The sequence below is a fragment of the Bicyclus anynana genome, chromosome 23 (genome assembly GCF_947172395.1).
Source record: "Bicyclus anynana chromosome 23, ilBicAnyn1.1, whole genome shotgun sequence".
NCBI classification, from domain to species: Eukaryota; Metazoa; Arthropoda; class Insecta; order Lepidoptera; family Nymphalidae; genus Bicyclus; species Bicyclus anynana.
The window spans coordinates 2,097,698-2,114,695 of record NC_069105.1 but is presented as its reverse complement, the minus strand read 5'-3'; the positions used below and the strand labels follow the sequence as shown (position 1 = coordinate 2,114,695).

The window sequence follows — 16,998 nt, the reverse complement described above, 5'->3', positions numbered from 1 at the left end:
TTAAAATGTACACAACACACACACGCTCATTGGACCTACCACCACACTAGCAGGTTTGTGCTAAAGAACCTTTAATTCCAAAAATCTCCAAAAATATTAATAATGATGTTGACGAATTTCCGTGCAGTACGTGAAATAATTATATAGATCATGTTTTTGAAATTTGGTTATCAAGGCAAAGACCGATAGAGATAAGTAGATTCATTAGCACAAACTGATTTTCATAAAAAAATTCAATCACAACTAATTTAGAGGTATTCTAAAATAGTTGTGACCAAAATGCTAAGCTACTCGGGCAAATAATAAATAAATAAAATAAAACACACAATATAACTGCAATGAACTGGTATTATTATAAAAAAGCAAGTATACAACAAAAATAATTCAAAACAAAACGACGTACATTAATTTAAAGAACAATTGTTTATACAAATAATTAAAAAAATATAATAGTTATAACAACAAACATCGACAAAATATATTTAAAGACAAAACATATTTCAAATTTAATCAGTCCTCGAGCTTTAGAAATGCAATTTTAAGAATGAATTGTTTTTCATAATATAAAAATACTACTTAATATATTATGCAAAAAGGTAATTGTGTGAATAATAAATCAAACAAAAATTTACACCTGCCACCTTTACAGGTAAATAACTAATAATAATTACTGCAAGTGATAAAAACAAAAATAATTGGATTACAGATAATAATAAAAACGAATGGAGCAGTTGTCATAAGTTGCACATCCTTACATAGAATTTCGATACACTATGCTATAGGTACTTAGTATAAATATAATACGTTGAAAGTTTTCAGTTAAGTAAAAGCGTATGTTTTGACCAAAATTGAAACACTCGTTGAAGACAAACAATTGCAAACAACGAATGATATTTTGGGTTGTAAATTCTAAGTAATTAGCCCCGATGTTTCCGGCATAACATCAGATTCTAAGGACGATGTAGCCACTGACACCAAATGCAGTGATGAAAATCATGTGAACACTTTCAAATTGAAAGTGGATTCCAGTGCTACATACGCCCAAACAATCTGAAGTGAAGCAGACATTGCGATGGCAAAAAAAAATCAAACATTACATAGCTTACAAACAATTTACTTTATATCACAGTAGATTAAGTGAAATACAACATTTTATCCGATCTTACGAAAGACAATAATTTACTAGGAACAGGGTAGTCTATACATAAAATCATTGGCGATTCATCACTGAAATTTGGATACTAAGGACTGGACAATAAATTCTACTTCACCTAATCTAGTGGTTCTACTGATCAATAAACTAGCGATCGAAGCCACGTCTGTACGATAGGCAGCGCGAGACGCCATAGGTTGCAAAATGCAAAGAATATAAAATCATCGATAATGTTGACTTTAAACGTTCAACGGTTAGCGCAAGTAATCAGCAACTTAACGTAAAGGAAACTATTGTAATTCATAAAGAGTCAACAAAAAAATAGTAACAATAAATTCATTCGTCACATTATAAATGATACAATCATTGAAATGTTTTGTGGTATCACTTCGCACTAACAATTGGAACACGTGAAATCTTCGAAGAGTATCGGGTGGATTAACTTACGATTAAATTCAATAAATCAGGAGATTATGGTACATATTTACAAACAACACTAAATATCACTTATTAAATCACAACATGGTTTTATGGCACATGTTACGCAGGTATGCAAGCGAACTATTGGTGTAACCGGCTGCGAAAGACCGACGTGGCTTCAATACGCTCTTCGTATAAATATATAAAAATGAGATATTTTAATTAAGAACGTAGGAATATCACCAAATCGTTACGCAAATAAAAAATTAAACTTATGCAGATCAATAATTAAAAAAAGGATCTCATCGATACCTACGAGTAGAGCGTGGATCGTGTCAGATCTTTTTATTGTCATAGATTCAGCAAATAAAAAAAAAACACTAAAATAATAATTATTCACTAAAAAAAATCAAAACTAATGAAATCAAACTAAAATAATTCTGCTAACACACTCAAACACACTGCATTGTAATTAAAGAAATAATAATAGCGTAATAATATTCATAAAATACAAAAGAAAGTAAACGTTACACATGCACCGTATAATACTACTGCTACAAAAATAAAGTTGTTTCCATATAAAAATATCTTACCAGAATAACAAATTGTATAATTATTTTGTATACCGAGCAAACTATAATACTCTAATAAGTAGTAAAATGCTAACAGCGCAATCGCATGGTGCCCTAACGTCTTAGAATCTCAGTAAAATATCAGTAATAAAGTCTAGCGAGACGACCATAGGCTAAAGTGCTCAGCTAGTTACTACCGTGTCCAATTACTAAAAAAAAAACATCAAAATACTTACTTAAGAATTGTATAAAAACGAACAATATTAATTATTATCAACCAAAAGTTACTAATTGTTAAAATAAAACAACGTATTTGAGGAATTTATGGATCCGTGGGCTCTCAGTGACTAGGCGGTAATGACGTCAGCGGTCGAGATGAAGGAAACTGTCTTCCAACAATAGGGTAGTCTATTCGATTTGCTTTATTAGAAAGTTGTCCAAAACAGAAAGGAGACAGTTTTTTAACTAAAAAAGGTAGAAGCGTTTGTTAAGCTTTTGGCAAGTTTTAAAGAGCTGGAGTAATTGTCGATTGACAGAAAACAGTACACGACGCAAGGCGTGATATCACTTCATGCGTTAAGTGCGAATATTCGTCCGTAATTTAAAAATTCGATTTCCTTTCTCATTTCACAGAAATATTGATGTCGTTTGAACATGATGGTTCAGGTTCAAGGTCTTTGTTACAAATATATGCAAGTATTTGCTATGCGCGTAAAACAATGCACTAAATCAAACAGGAAACTACCCTATTATCCGATAGTTCAAGAATTAATCTAATAATCATCGCTATCAGTTAGTCTAAAATGCTTTATAATACTCAAGGTTATCTTAGTCAAAAGACCGGCGTAACTTAATCTTCTGGAAACTGGTTGAGGGTTATAAAACATTTGCGATCACTTGCCACTTTGTGATGCTGCATGTAATTCAGTTTACTTAACGATGCGACCTCATTATTCGTCTTCTAATGAGCCATCGTATGCGTAAGGAACGCCGCAGTCAACTTTGTCATTGATAAAACCCCTAACATCACATTTCCCTAATAATTTTGCAACTACATCAAAATGGGTAGTAACTTAAGATTGTCCATATTAGCTCAATCAATTTAACACTTACCTAATAATAATGTAACAACTTCTTACTTAGTTTCATAATCATGTTTCCATCGACACAGAATAAGTGCTAATTAAAAACAGGAAGTGCAATTGTGCCGAAGAATATACTTAAAACTAACAACAATACCGCTCGATGCTCTCTTATTACAATAAAATCACACGCTTAATGCCTAACAATTTTTAAGTAATAATAGTTAAAATATTGGTCCAACAAATGGGCTAAATAATACAAACGCCCTTAATATTCATCCCTAATTTAACGATGTGGGATATGAAAAAATATTATTCAATAGATCAAAAAATGATAAGGGTCGAGAACCTTTCGTTTTACTGGATCGAGCCAACGGAATAATCTCTACTCTTCAAATAGGTACTCATTATAACAGTGTCAATACTACAGCTAATCTCATTACAGTTTCGTCAAGACATTATGTAATCAGTTTTCGCGCTGGAACTCGACAGATCCTCGCAGAGAGTTCATCGATCACACCGAGCCAGCCGCTTCCGTACCACATGCACAAAACCTTATAAGTTCCATTTGTCATCGCGTCATCACTTCAGCTAGTTTCCAATTGACACTTTCGGTTAGAATATTACATCATTTAGGAGTTATTTACGTTTTCGAGTGTCGAATTTTGGCTTGCAGTTCGTCGGTCATTCTGATCTCCTGTGATCCCCACGGGAGGCTCACATGCCTATGGGCGGCACTTGCACGTAGCGATAGATGTACAGCCTGTAGTCTTTGCTGGCCAGCACCACCGAGCCGTCATCCATCAGCGCCACGTCGAAGCACTGCGCGTGCTTCACCTTGCTCTCCAGCGCTGACACCAGCTGGCCGTCTTGCGTGAATATCGTCAAGTTGAAGTTATTATGGTTGTCAGCAATGAGGATGTCTCCAGCGGCGTTAATCCCTACGCCGATTGGATAGTTGGTTACGCCTTCCCCACCGATTTGACGCAAATAAATGCCCTCGTAGTTGAAAACTTTGACGCAATGCGCTCGGTTGTCACTGATGAATATCTCCTGTTTGTCGTTAACCACAACTCCGTTAGGGAATTCCAGGTGCTTTGAACAGCCGAATTTCTGTAAAACGTTACCGACTTGGTCAAAAATAATGACGCGCATCACTTTACATTCGACGACGACGATTCGCCCTTTGTTGTCGACTGTGACTCCGCGCGGATGTTGAAGAATGTTAGCGCCGAATTTCCTCACAAATTGACCGTACTGGTTGTATATTTGTATCTGGTGCGTCGGTGATCTTTCCGTTACGATAATGTCACCTGAAGTGCGTACTACGGCTACTCTGTTCGGGTATAAAAGCTGGCCGTCGCGCTTTCCGCACTCACCGAATTGAAATTTAAAACGGCCTTCTTTGTCGAATATCTGTATTCTGTGATTATTTGTGTCGGCGACAATTATATCGTTTTGAGCATTGACGGCTACTCCACTGGGTTCGGTGAACTGGCCTTCCATAACACCGAATTCACCAAATTTGCAGTGGTAAATCATCTTCTGTCGCTTTATTTGAGATTTCGGGGGGAAAATAGCTGTGGAAATCAGCTTGTTTGTCAAATCGAGGATAGGGTCGTTATGTGCAGCGCTCGTCAGCGAATATGGATCTGCGGTCGCTGGCGGGAAAAGAGAGTCACATCCACCGTTCGACCATTTCTCGTATGGGTTTATACCGTTCAAGTTAATGTCCCCAATGGCAGAAGAAAACGGTCCAAGCGTGCTTGGATTATTAAATCTTTTCGATATTATGTTTGAATCGAATGGAGATGTCGACTGGCTAGCCGGGCCGAGTAATCCATTGGTGTATGGGCGATCCAATACGCCGTTGAGTCCAGTTGGGAGATGAATGCCGCCGTTGAGACTCCCAGAGCTTCCATTAACGCTGCTGCTGCTTGAGGACGAACCTCCGTTTAAAAGAGAGCCATTTGTTGGACGCGCAATGGGCGGTTGTTTAGTGGGACCAATGTTCGCTTCGGAACTTGAGCGTACGTATCCGAATGTGTTTCTCACACCTACTTGTATTGCTTGATAGTTTGAGACGAATTCAAGTTCGCAAGCAGTTTGGACACTCTGTTCTGGATTAGTGCTCATCAAAGATTGTAATTTCGTGTCGAGTAATTTTCTAAACATTAAAATCTCGGCAATGTTTGCACATTTTGTCAATTTCTCAACGAAGTCACACGTTTGGTAAATCTTGTCAACCGTTTCTTGGGCCTTCTGCCCGACCACGGTGAGAGCGATTTGTTTTGTCGAAAACACGCTTTCGAGCTCTTTGAGTAACTCTTGTTTACGCTCTTCTAACATAGAGCGGTAGAATTGGAACGTATCGTTTATTTCATTTTGAGCTTTGTGGTATTGTACTTGTAATTTTCCCGCGGAATGTTCTACCGTTTTAACGACGTGCCTTATTTCCGTCGCACGCGTTTTAGCTTCGTTGACCGCCTGTTGCATTAGTTCCAGTTGTTTAGGGCCTGCGTCGGACAGGTGTTCGCACTCGTGCAAAGCGGCAGGATGCTCTATAATGGTGCACTCTTTGCACACTGGCACGGAGCACGTGCGGCAAAAGTATTTGAGGATGTCGTTTTTGTGTCTGGGACAAAACGAAGTCTTGTCGCCGCTGGCAGTGAGGGTTGAGGCGAGCATGCCTTTGTCGTCTTTCAAGTCTGTGAAGGCGAGCACGCGGTGGCCTTCGAAGCAGTGCATGAATTGGTGTGCCATGACGCAGTTGGGGCAGAGGAAGTTGGCGCAGTCGACGCAGCGCGCGACGGCGTCGGACTCCTTGGACTTGCAGCCGGTGCAGCGAGCTGAGGGCGAGCTCGTCTGGCGAGCGGAGGGAAGAAGGTCAGCGTCCTGCTCGACGGCAGCGGCGATGACGAGGTTCGTCAGTAGTCCGGGAACACCGGCGGCCGGGAGTTGGCTGTCTACGCGACAAGTGACGCAGGTGACTTTGTCGGGGTGGGTTTGCTCGCGTTCCAGACACCCGCGGCAGAATGTGTGGAAACAGTTGAGTACTTTGGGGTCGACGAATGTCTCTCGGCAGATTGCGCAGGTGGTGTCGAGGCCGTCGAAGTCGCGGAGGTCACATACGGCGGAGTCGCTCGCAGGGGGCGAGGATCCGCTCAAGGTCAGGGGCGATAAGGAGCCACGCTCCAGCGAACCTATAGAGTTGGCACCGGGCAGCGACTCAAGGGACGGGGTGCGTGAGGCCATCTTCAGGAAACCGGCATCCCTGGAAAGAGGAAAAAAAGTATGGTTTAACATAGCTATTATTTTTATTCTCTTATAATAACGATTTATACGACAACCTAATCCAATGTCATTCAGCTCATACTGCATTATGATTTCATTGATTATTATGTAAAATACCAGATGTTATATACATTGTCATAATATAGTGATATTTTCAAAACATCGCAGTATGAGTCACAAGGATATGATACCATTACGCTACACGCTCCACAACATATTACAGCACATATCTATTTATATACGGTAAGGAAATAAGTAATATTTCGACGTGGATAGTTTCCTCGCGTTAAGGAAAAATAGATACCTAAATATACTGAGAGCGAAGGCGGGAAATATACGAACATAAGAGCCGTATTTCAGTTTAATATCCTATATGTCAAGGTATCGGATGGTATAGGATTACAACATTTTTATTAGGCTTTTTGCTTGCTCACTGCTGCATTTATTTATATTGCCACTTCTATTAAATTAGTATAAAGTGTTAAATTAGTATAATTTGAATTTATTATAATAAAGCGTTTTAAAATTCTGTATTTTTTACACACAAAGGTACGGAGATGGCATATGAGTTCGTGTTGGGAATGTTTTTGCAAACCAATAAGGCATTTATCTCCAAAACTACTAGTCATCATCATCATTATCAACCCATATACGGCTCACTGCTGAGCTCGAGTCTCCTCTCAGAATAAGAGGGGTTAGGCCATTAGTCCACCACGCTGGCCTAATGCGGATTGGCAGACTTCACACACGCAGAGAATTAAGAAAATTCTCCGGTGTGCAGGTTTCTTCACGATGTTTTTCCTTCACCGTTTGAAACACGTGATATTTAATTTCTTAAAATGCACACAATTGAAAAGTTGGATGTGCATGCCCCGGACCGGATTAGAACCCACACCGTCCGGAATCGGAGGCAGAGGTCATATCCACTGGGCTATCCCCCGTCTCACTACTAGTACGTATACATAAATTAAAGAATTAAAATAAATTATATAAACCTAAATGGATTACGTTTTTTTAAATATTTAAAAAAAAACCATTTCCTAGATATGGTCATTTGTTACTTACATAGTCATTTAATAAATAAATGAAAGAAATGACGCGTTTGAGGTTAAACCAGATGAAAAGGCGGCCTTAAAGACGTTCGAACGTCACATAAAAGGTATCGTGTGACGTAACACGTTGGGAGAATCATATTTCTCTCTAAAAGGAAGTCAGTTGTATCTCGGAGCGGTAATATTTCAAAAGAGGCGAGATTATGCCCGTACATTAGGAGTTGGTACGAGGTTTATTTGTGTGGATTTTCTGATATTTTTAACCGACTTCAAAAAGGAGGAGGTTCTCAATTCGGTCGGTATTTTTTTTTTTTTTTTTTTTTTTTTTTATGTATGTACACCGATTACTCAAAGACGCCTGGACCGATTTCAAAAATTCTTTTTTTGTTTGAAACGGTATAGTCCCCATTTGGTCCCATTGCCATCATGTCAAGATCTGATGATGGAATCCTGGAGAAATTGAGGGGAACTTTCGAAAATTATATGGGTGTCTAGTGTGTTCGTAAACTTTTCCATTTAGTACTTTTAAGCACTACAATTTCATGAAGGTTTAAAATTGATCTGATGATGGAGCCATAAAACAGACGAGGGAACTCCTCGGCGATTTACAGCAGCTACCTTGTGTTTGGGCTTGATTAATTTGTATTAATGAGAACTTTCCACATAGATAGGTTGTGACTGTCATTTAGGGGTTTGGTGATGAAGACCAAGGACAATTAAGGGAACTCCTTAACAGTTTACAGTAACTACCTTGTGTTTGGCCTTGATTAATTCGTATTGCTGAGAACTTTGTACCAAGATGGGTTGTGACTATCATTAGGGGTCTGATGATGAAGACCAAGGTCAATTAAGGGAACCTCTTAACGGTTTACGGTAGCTACCCTGTGCTTGGGCTTGATTAATTTGTATTGCTGAGAATTTTGTACCAAGATGGGTTGTGACTGTCATTAGGGGTCTGATGTGTTCGTTTGAGATGAAATTTTACACTAAAAATGGAAAAATAATAAAAATTTTAATAAAAAAAATACAACCGACTTCAAAACCTATAAACGTACCCAGTAAACTAAAAACCGAAAAATAACATCATAATATGTTCTACCTGCTGATCAGTATGAAGGCGGTGCTTAGCCGGTGTTGTCTTGATTTAAGCCATTTCTGACAGGACCACTTGAAACAACACTGTTTGCAAAATCTAAATGGCTTGAATTAATACATCACCGACTTAGCACCGCCTTCATACTGATCAGCAGGTAGAACATATTATGATGTTATTTTTCGGTTTTTAGTTTACTGGGTACGTTTATAGGTTTTGAAGTCGGTTGTATTTTTTTTATTAAAATTTTTATTATATTCCATTTGAATGCACGGCGAACTTGTCGATTCATCGTGCAAAATCAGAGGACTTTTGGATTAACAACAGACTGTTACTGTGTACTTTAAAACGTATGTACAGTTTGTCTTCTTGGAGCCAAAAGACGCATTGGCATTGATTCATCACTTGTGATGAAACTTCAACGCATTGGCGGGACGTAGCCAGTTTGCCGGTGTTTTTAACTATCGTTATCATCATTATCAGCGGATTGACGTCCACTGCTGAACATTAGGCCTCTTGCATGGGCTTCCAAACACAACGGTAGATGTCCTCGGTCCATCTAGTGGAGGGTCGACCAACACTGCGCATTCCTGTGCGGGGTCGCCATTCCAGCACCTACGGAACCTAACGTCCATTGGCTCTTCGAGCTATGTGGCCTTACCATTGCCACATAATTTTTGTCAGTGTCATCACACTCGAACCAAAATCTCTGACATTGAGCTATGTCAGTGATTTTGGTTCGAGTGTGATGTTCATGTCTCAAGTTTAATCAACTTTTCGACCGGATTTTTTTTAGCGTTCGCGGATAACTTCGTCGTTTTATAAGATATCTGTGCTCAGGAGCCCCCCCTTCTAACATCGCGTCGCTAAACACCGGGTGAGTATCATCACTACGTTGTTTATGTCCCTAGGACTCGTACAGAATGCTTTACGTCTTAATTTTTCATACGCACTGTCAGAATTTGATTACTTCCCAAGACTGTGTTTCTTAATTATGTTCCTCATAACTCTTCATCTTCTAGGCAAGGATGTCCCATCGTAGAGATATCTAAACTTACCGTAGGGTGAGATACCTTGGTTAAATCAAACGCGAGCCCATGTTGAATAAAAAGCTTTCAGATGTCTGTTTTGTTTAAAAATTGTTACCTAATCCTCGATTTAATAAATCTACTGAACTGACAATACAACTTATTACTTAGCAGGTCCAAAATGAACTGAAATGGACGATGAGTTTACAAGTCAATGGATACAGTGAATAGCAGTTTTATAGTATGTTTCCCGTTATTTTCTACAATTGGCAGTAGACCCTTTTCAATGGGAAGGCAAAAATCGATACGGTTGAGATGGGTGCTACAGTGCTACCCTAACGCCTCATTTTATGGGGTCCGACCCCGCGGGGGAGTGCAAAACACATTAATAACATTCTGAGAGGCTTCCAACTGCAACGTGTGGTTTGGGTTTCATTCGGAAAGGTGTTTACTGTATTTTTATGTCTGAACTAGCAGACAACGCGTGTTTTACCTGTGAAGTTTTCATTCCCTTGGTGGGAGATTACTGGGTAAAATGTAGCCTATTATCTACACTAATATTATAAAGCTGAAGAGTTTGTTTGTTTGTTTGAACGCGCTAATCTCAGGAACTACTGGTCAGATTTGAAAAATTCTTTCAGTGTTATATTCATATTATTTCAGTACTATATAATAGCCAATTTATCGAGGAAGGCTATATATTATCCCGTATTCCTACGGGAACGGGAACCACGCGGGTGAAACCGCGCGGCGTCAGCTAGTACAAAGTAAATATAAAACGACACAGGGTTAACGTTTAATAAAAATATTCTATTTACCTATCTGATTATAGTTCGATGCACTTTAGGGCTCGGTCGCTAGGCAACCGGGTATCTAGTGAGGGGCTACGGAATTAGGGAGAGGGTGTATATATTTGACGCTGTGAAGTAGGGGAGATATTATATTAGTGAGGTGAACGGCCGTGATCGCGGTACCTTTTCATACGATTGCACCAGAAGGGGCAGTGGTTATTGTTATTACATTTGGTCGTCGTCATCAACCCATATTCGGCTCACTGCTGAGCTCGAGTCTCCTCTCAGAATGAGAGGGGTAAGGCGAATAGTCCACCACGCTGGCGCAATGCGGATTGGCAGACTTCACACACGCAGAGAATTAAGATAATTCTCTGGTATGCAGGTTTCCTCACGATGTTTTCCTTCACCGATTGAGACACGTGATAATTAATTTCTTAAAATGCACACAACTGAAAAGTTGGAGGTGCATGCCCCGGACCGGATTCGAACACACACCCTCCGGAATCGGAGGCAGAGGTCATATCCACTGTGCTATCACATTTGTTCATAGGCAAAGATTTAATACTACAGATAAGAGACACACACGTGAAAACCAAGGCGAACGAAAGTGGCTATTTGACCGCATTTCATTAATTCGCATAGTAATCAACGATAATTATTTAAACAAATAATACCTAAATATACATATACAATATCAAGTTGTGTGTTCAGGAACTGTAAAAATTGTATATACATAAATATACATAATGTAAGTTAATATAGTGTGCGTTCAGTAGAGTATCTTCACTTTTTGCGGTGATTTTGTAGGCATGAAACATGTCTATAGTATAAAATGTCGTTGGTGAGGCTTGAATAAAACTTAATTGGTAGGTATTGTGACTTTACACTTGTTTTTACTGAAAGTTTAAATAATGATTAAGCAATAGGCAGGATTTACTAATATTTTGCTTTTCAATAGATAAACGACCCATGCTGAATTTTTTTATTGAAACCTTATTCCAAATTAAGTTAGAAGACAAATGATGATGATGATGAGGGTGATGGTGATGATGATGATGATGATGATGATGATGATGTTGATGATGATGATGATGATGATGATGATGATGATGATGATGATGATGACTAAGTTACAATGGTTATATTAATATTTACAAAATATAAACGCAAATTATTGCTACGCGATTCACGCTTAAACCACTAAAAATATTTAAAAAATTCTTTCACCAATGTAACGCTACATTATCAGCGCGTAGCATATATATTTTACATCCGCTTTCCCACGGGAATGGTACCTACGCGAGTGAAACCGCAGGGCGTCCGCTAGTTTTATCTAAAGAGACGTCACACTAACTACTAGTATTAATCGCAGTAATCAATACAATAACACATAGGATCCGTAGCGAACAATGCTGTGGTGTTATCTGGGTTATAACTCCAGGCGAAGATGAACTCTGTATCACATAACAATAAAGACGATAATCGCATGTATAATGTGTAATGGCTCAGCGCTTTGTCTACGGTGCAATTTATTATGTGGTCATGTTTCGGGATACACACGGCCTTTGGGAAAGTACAACGAGATTTATTGTAAACTATTGCCGAGATCTTCCGTGTTACAAATTGTATTGAATTGTAATTAAGTAAGGCAAGACAAGGTATTATTTTTATACAAATTGGACTAAATAGTTTTATACAAATTAACATTATTAATTTTAGTCGTCGTCTGCCTATACATATAATAATAATAATAATAATAATCTTTATTTCAGATAATAAAATCCATAAATTACATTCAATTGATTAAATATACATATACTCCATACATTAATTTTTTCATAATTTTCCAAATAGTCTAAAATTAATCATACTTGGTGTTTCAAAAGTACTTATAAACTTGTAAGTTAACGAATTTTGATATTGATTTTTACTATTTTAAAGAAATTGTGAGAAGTCCTCTCTATCTTTCTTTCTCTGATCTGAAAAAAGTGATTTCATGTTTATATTTGGTTAAAACTCGTGGTTTAAGCGAAATGGTCATTTTTAAATTTAGTTATAGTTTAAGGAAAAGTTAAATAAGGCCTGGTAGAGGCCCATTAAAATATGCAGACGATGAACACCTACACCCACCCGATTCTTGGTCAAATAATTGTGCATGTGTCTAAAAAAAATTGTAAATACAGCCGAACACAGAACCTCTTACTTTTAGGTCATTCATTTATCAACCCATATTCGGCTCACTGCTGAGCTCGAGTCTCCTCTCAGAATGAGAGGGGTTAGGCCAATAGTCCACCACGCTGGCCCAATGCGGATTGACAGACTTCACACACGCAGAGAATTAAGAAAATTCTCTAGTATGCAGGTTTCCCCACGATGTTTTCCTTCACCGTTTGAGACACGTGATATTTAATTTCTTAATATGCACATAACTGAAAAGATGGTGGTGCATGCCCCGGACCGGATTTGAACCCACACCCTCCGGAATCGGAGGTAGAGGTCATATCCACTGGGCTATCACGGCTCTCTACTACTACTACTTTTAGGTAGTCGGTTAAAATGCTAGACATCCGCTGTGACAGTGTGTGACCGCGAACTCCGCAGCGTGCGGTAGTCACTAATTACGACTGATGCATCTCGGTTGAGATTATGACCCTGCGGTGTTCACTTTACACGTACTGAACTGTATAGTACCTACTAGTATATATTTTCATACAGAATGTTTAATATAAAGCATAGTATACTAGAATATATATATAATATATAGAGAAAAAGAAAGAAAAATAAATAGATACAAGTAACATAAAAAATATTAATAAAAAGATAAAATGCAAAAAAATGTACTAAGTATAAAAGTGTTACCTACTTTGTTCTGTTTAAAAATTATTAGAATAATTAATGTACCTTATACCTTATGTAAATGGGAAATAATAAAAGGCTTTTTTATTTTTTTTTATTTTTTTTTTATTTTTTTTATTTATTTATTTATTTATACTAGAATGTGAATCTGTTTATTTGTTACGCCTTTATACCTAAACCACTAAATCAATTTTAATAATTGCTTTCGTCAACGGAAATCTATATTATTAGCGAGTAGGCTACTGTTGATCCAAGTATTCCCACGGCAATTAAGCGGGTAACACCTCGGGGGTCTCCCTAAAACTATGCTATTTAAGTCTAAGAGAGTGATCTCACTACAGTTCGTTTCATGTAGGATGGTGCGGGTGACAGTTCGTTTCATATCTTGAAAGTTTACAACATACACATTACATTGAATTACAGCCTTTCTTGATGAATACTGTTTACCAACATAGAAATACGAAATGAAGGTAGAAAACACAAATGTCATTTTATAACTTATTGATTTTAAATTATGTATGGTTTATTTATAAAATGTTATATAAATTATATTAATCATATGTGGTGTGAAATTACTAGTGATTTATACCTTCATTTTTTTTTTTTTTTTGTTGGCAAACAGTACTTACTCATCAAGAAAGGCTGTAGTAAAGATGTAACCACCTACCCCTCTATCACCAACCCTACATTACTGTATACCCCACTATAACTTTTATTACTACTAGGTACCTGTAAAACAAGTAACACAAAGGAGAATGGAGTAAAAGAAAAGTGGTTAACATCTAAGTGAGGAAGGAGACCCAATTCGAGCAAGTCGTACGTATCGGCGGTAGTTGGGTCGACAATTGCGAAAATTACGCCCCATTGTTGTCCCGGGCAAATCGGCGAAGGTGCTTTGTCGACGCGAAAATAGAGAAAATGGAAAAGCTGGAACGAACATTTTTGAAAGTACCTAATTTTTTTTTAAATAGTAAATAGGCTCGCGAATAATAAAAAAAACTATTTTAAACTAGCGGACGCCCGCGACTTCGTTCGCGTTGAATTTAGTTTTTGACAAATATCTCGGGAACCATGGATTTTTCCGGGATAAAAAGTAGCCTATGTTTTTATACAGACTATAATCTATCTCTACTTCAATTTCCAGGTGATTCGGTTCAGCAGCCGAGGCTTGAAAGAGTAACAAACTTTCATACCATTAAAATCATCAGGTTTTCGCAAATCTCGGGAATCCATGGATTTTTTCGGGAAAAAAAGTAGCCTGTGTTAATTCAGATTATAATCTATCTCTACTTTAATTTCCAGGTGATTCGATTGAGTAACCGAGACATGAAAGAGTAAAAAACATTCATACCATCAAAATCATCAGGTTTTCGCAAATCTCGGGAATCCATGGATTTTTTCGGGACAAAAAGTAGCCTATGTGTTAATCCAGAGCAAAATCTATTTCCATTCCTAATTTTAGCCAAATCGCTTTAGTTTACAAAACAAACTTTCGCGTTTATAATATTAGTAGGAAGTAAGATTGAGCCATACTTTGACGCAAGCATATATTCGGCATACAGCGTGGATTTTCAGCTGATACCTAATGAATAAATAAAAATGATTACTTTATAAACGATTTTTGACGGCCTCCGTGGAATATAATGTAGATAAAGAGATTACCTCTATCAAATTTTACCTCTTTATATTATCAGTGTAGATTAAATAAACAATTCGCCTCATCTACTTTAGGAGCCAAACTTTAAGCAAAAATGACTGTCCCACGGTCACAGTAAAAGTGAAATAAAACTTGTTCAAATCACACAGGAGTACATAAATCGCATACATTAAATATAGAAGCGACCTGACCTTTACTCGACTTACAATAAAGACCGAAGAAAATTTGCCAACTTTATAAAACGGAACTTTGCCGCTCCCACAGGAGTCAGCAAAAACCGACCACACAAACCCGCGTCAACATTGGCGAAGTTGCCCGGATTTCCCCTCAGCAAGCCCCGTGGGGAGGCTCGGGTTGGTTTGGAATTTTAAGGAATCGTTAACACGTCCAGCGGAGTTATACTCTTGTGCGACGATAGTTGTTCTGTTGGGACCACATTAATTGCTATCGGGCCGAAGCAGATTACCGACCCCCGAAAGGTTTCAGAGTTGTAAATCAGCGGCGGATTTATCGGAGATTGAACTTTAAATTGGAAAGCGTAAGGTCTAAAATTGCTGTTGGAGATATTTCGGCAATTGAATGAGAGGCGAATTTCGAACTGCCAACGAATTGTGGTCTTCAGACGGACCCGTAAGGGCGCGAATGGCAGTATTTCAAGGCAACATATACTAATTTGTTTCCATTACTTATTTTGTGAAAATAAAATTGGATCCCGCCACGCTCGTTTGGGGGTGGAACAAATGATAATGAACAAATGGATTTTCTTAGTTAACTCCCGAAATGTATTTTCGGGGCCCTTTATATTGATGATCCGGGCACCATTTAGTTTATTACTTTTCGGATACAATGGAAATAATAAAAAAAAGTAGGTATCCTACGCAGTATTGGATTACATAATCTTTACTTTAATACCGCTTAAATATCTACCAACAATGAAAATATATCTTTTGTTTGAATATTGATTAAAGAGAGAGTTGAGACTGAAAGAAAAAAAGTAAAAAGATAATGTATTTTTAAGTATGACATTATAGAATTCTAAATTATATTATGGCTTATTGGCTGCAATATTTGGCATAACGTAGAAGAAGGCCCCAACTTTAAAATTGCCTGCAAGATCTTCACAATTGAACATAGAGTCAACATCTTCTCAGGATGATTTTGTTACACATCGCTCTCTAGCTCCCAAAGCATAATAGCTTGTGTTAAACTTACCAAGATGACAAATGAATATACAACAAAAATACACAAGCTAACAGTATTTTTGTGTTATGCCACACATCGCAGGGTATTGTCCTGGATGACCTGGTGTACTGGAGATATTGTGATTTATGTGGCATAATCGAAATAAACGCATTTTTCTTTCTTTATTTTTTTCTTTCGTTTTTATATCTCTGGATAAGCTTATTAATTTCATAAATTGACTCCTAAACATTTTGAAAAACCAGTGAGGCCAGTGTTTGATTTATCCTCCTCCTTTTTGAAGTCGGTTAAAAAAACGTTTATTTGCTCACACACAGTTTTAAAACCAATAAAGTAAAAATTGAAGAGACCGAAAAATCAAAGTTAACTCATCCAAATTTTTTAAACAAATCGATACAAAATTTACGAATTTTTTGTCGAAAACTTTAATTTTATGGAGTCCAAAACAAGGCTTGGGGTGTTCAAATATTACCCACTCATCCAATTTCTTCAACAAATCAATACAAAATTTACGAATTTTTTATCGAAAACTTTCATTTTATGGAGTCCAAAACAAGGCTTGGGGTTTTCAAATATTGAATGACAAAATATGAAAGTTGTTCAATATCAGGCATGCAAATCTCGTCCCCCGCTATACATAATGTATGAAGGTGCTGGGGTCCAACTTCAGAAATTACTGGGTGAACCTGAAACATCTACTTTTTGTCTTTGGAATATTTAAAATGGCCGCCCGCGTGCTATGAAACTTTTGAATTTGTTTCATATATGGAAAGTAGGGTTTGGGGGATAAAATTGTT

General features: G+C 37.7%; 1 protein-coding gene across 5 annotated transcripts in view; it reads right to left on the bottom strand.

Moving 5' to 3' along the window:
- Positions 1–330: 330 nt before the first annotated feature.
- The window catches only part of LOC112043724 (brain tumor protein), a 497,062-nt gene continuing 480,394 nt past the window's right edge, over positions 331–16,998 (bottom strand). For all 5 annotated transcript variants that reach the window (XM_052888776.1, XM_052888777.1, XM_052888775.1 and 2 more), the window contains one exon: positions 331–6,501. In XM_052888776.1, the coding sequence (XP_052744736.1) occupies positions 3,945–6,482 (2,538 nt within the window). In that variant the 5' untranslated portion in view covers positions 6,483–6,501 and the 3' untranslated portion in view covers positions 331–3,944. The remainder of the gene's footprint in view (positions 6,502–16,998) is intronic.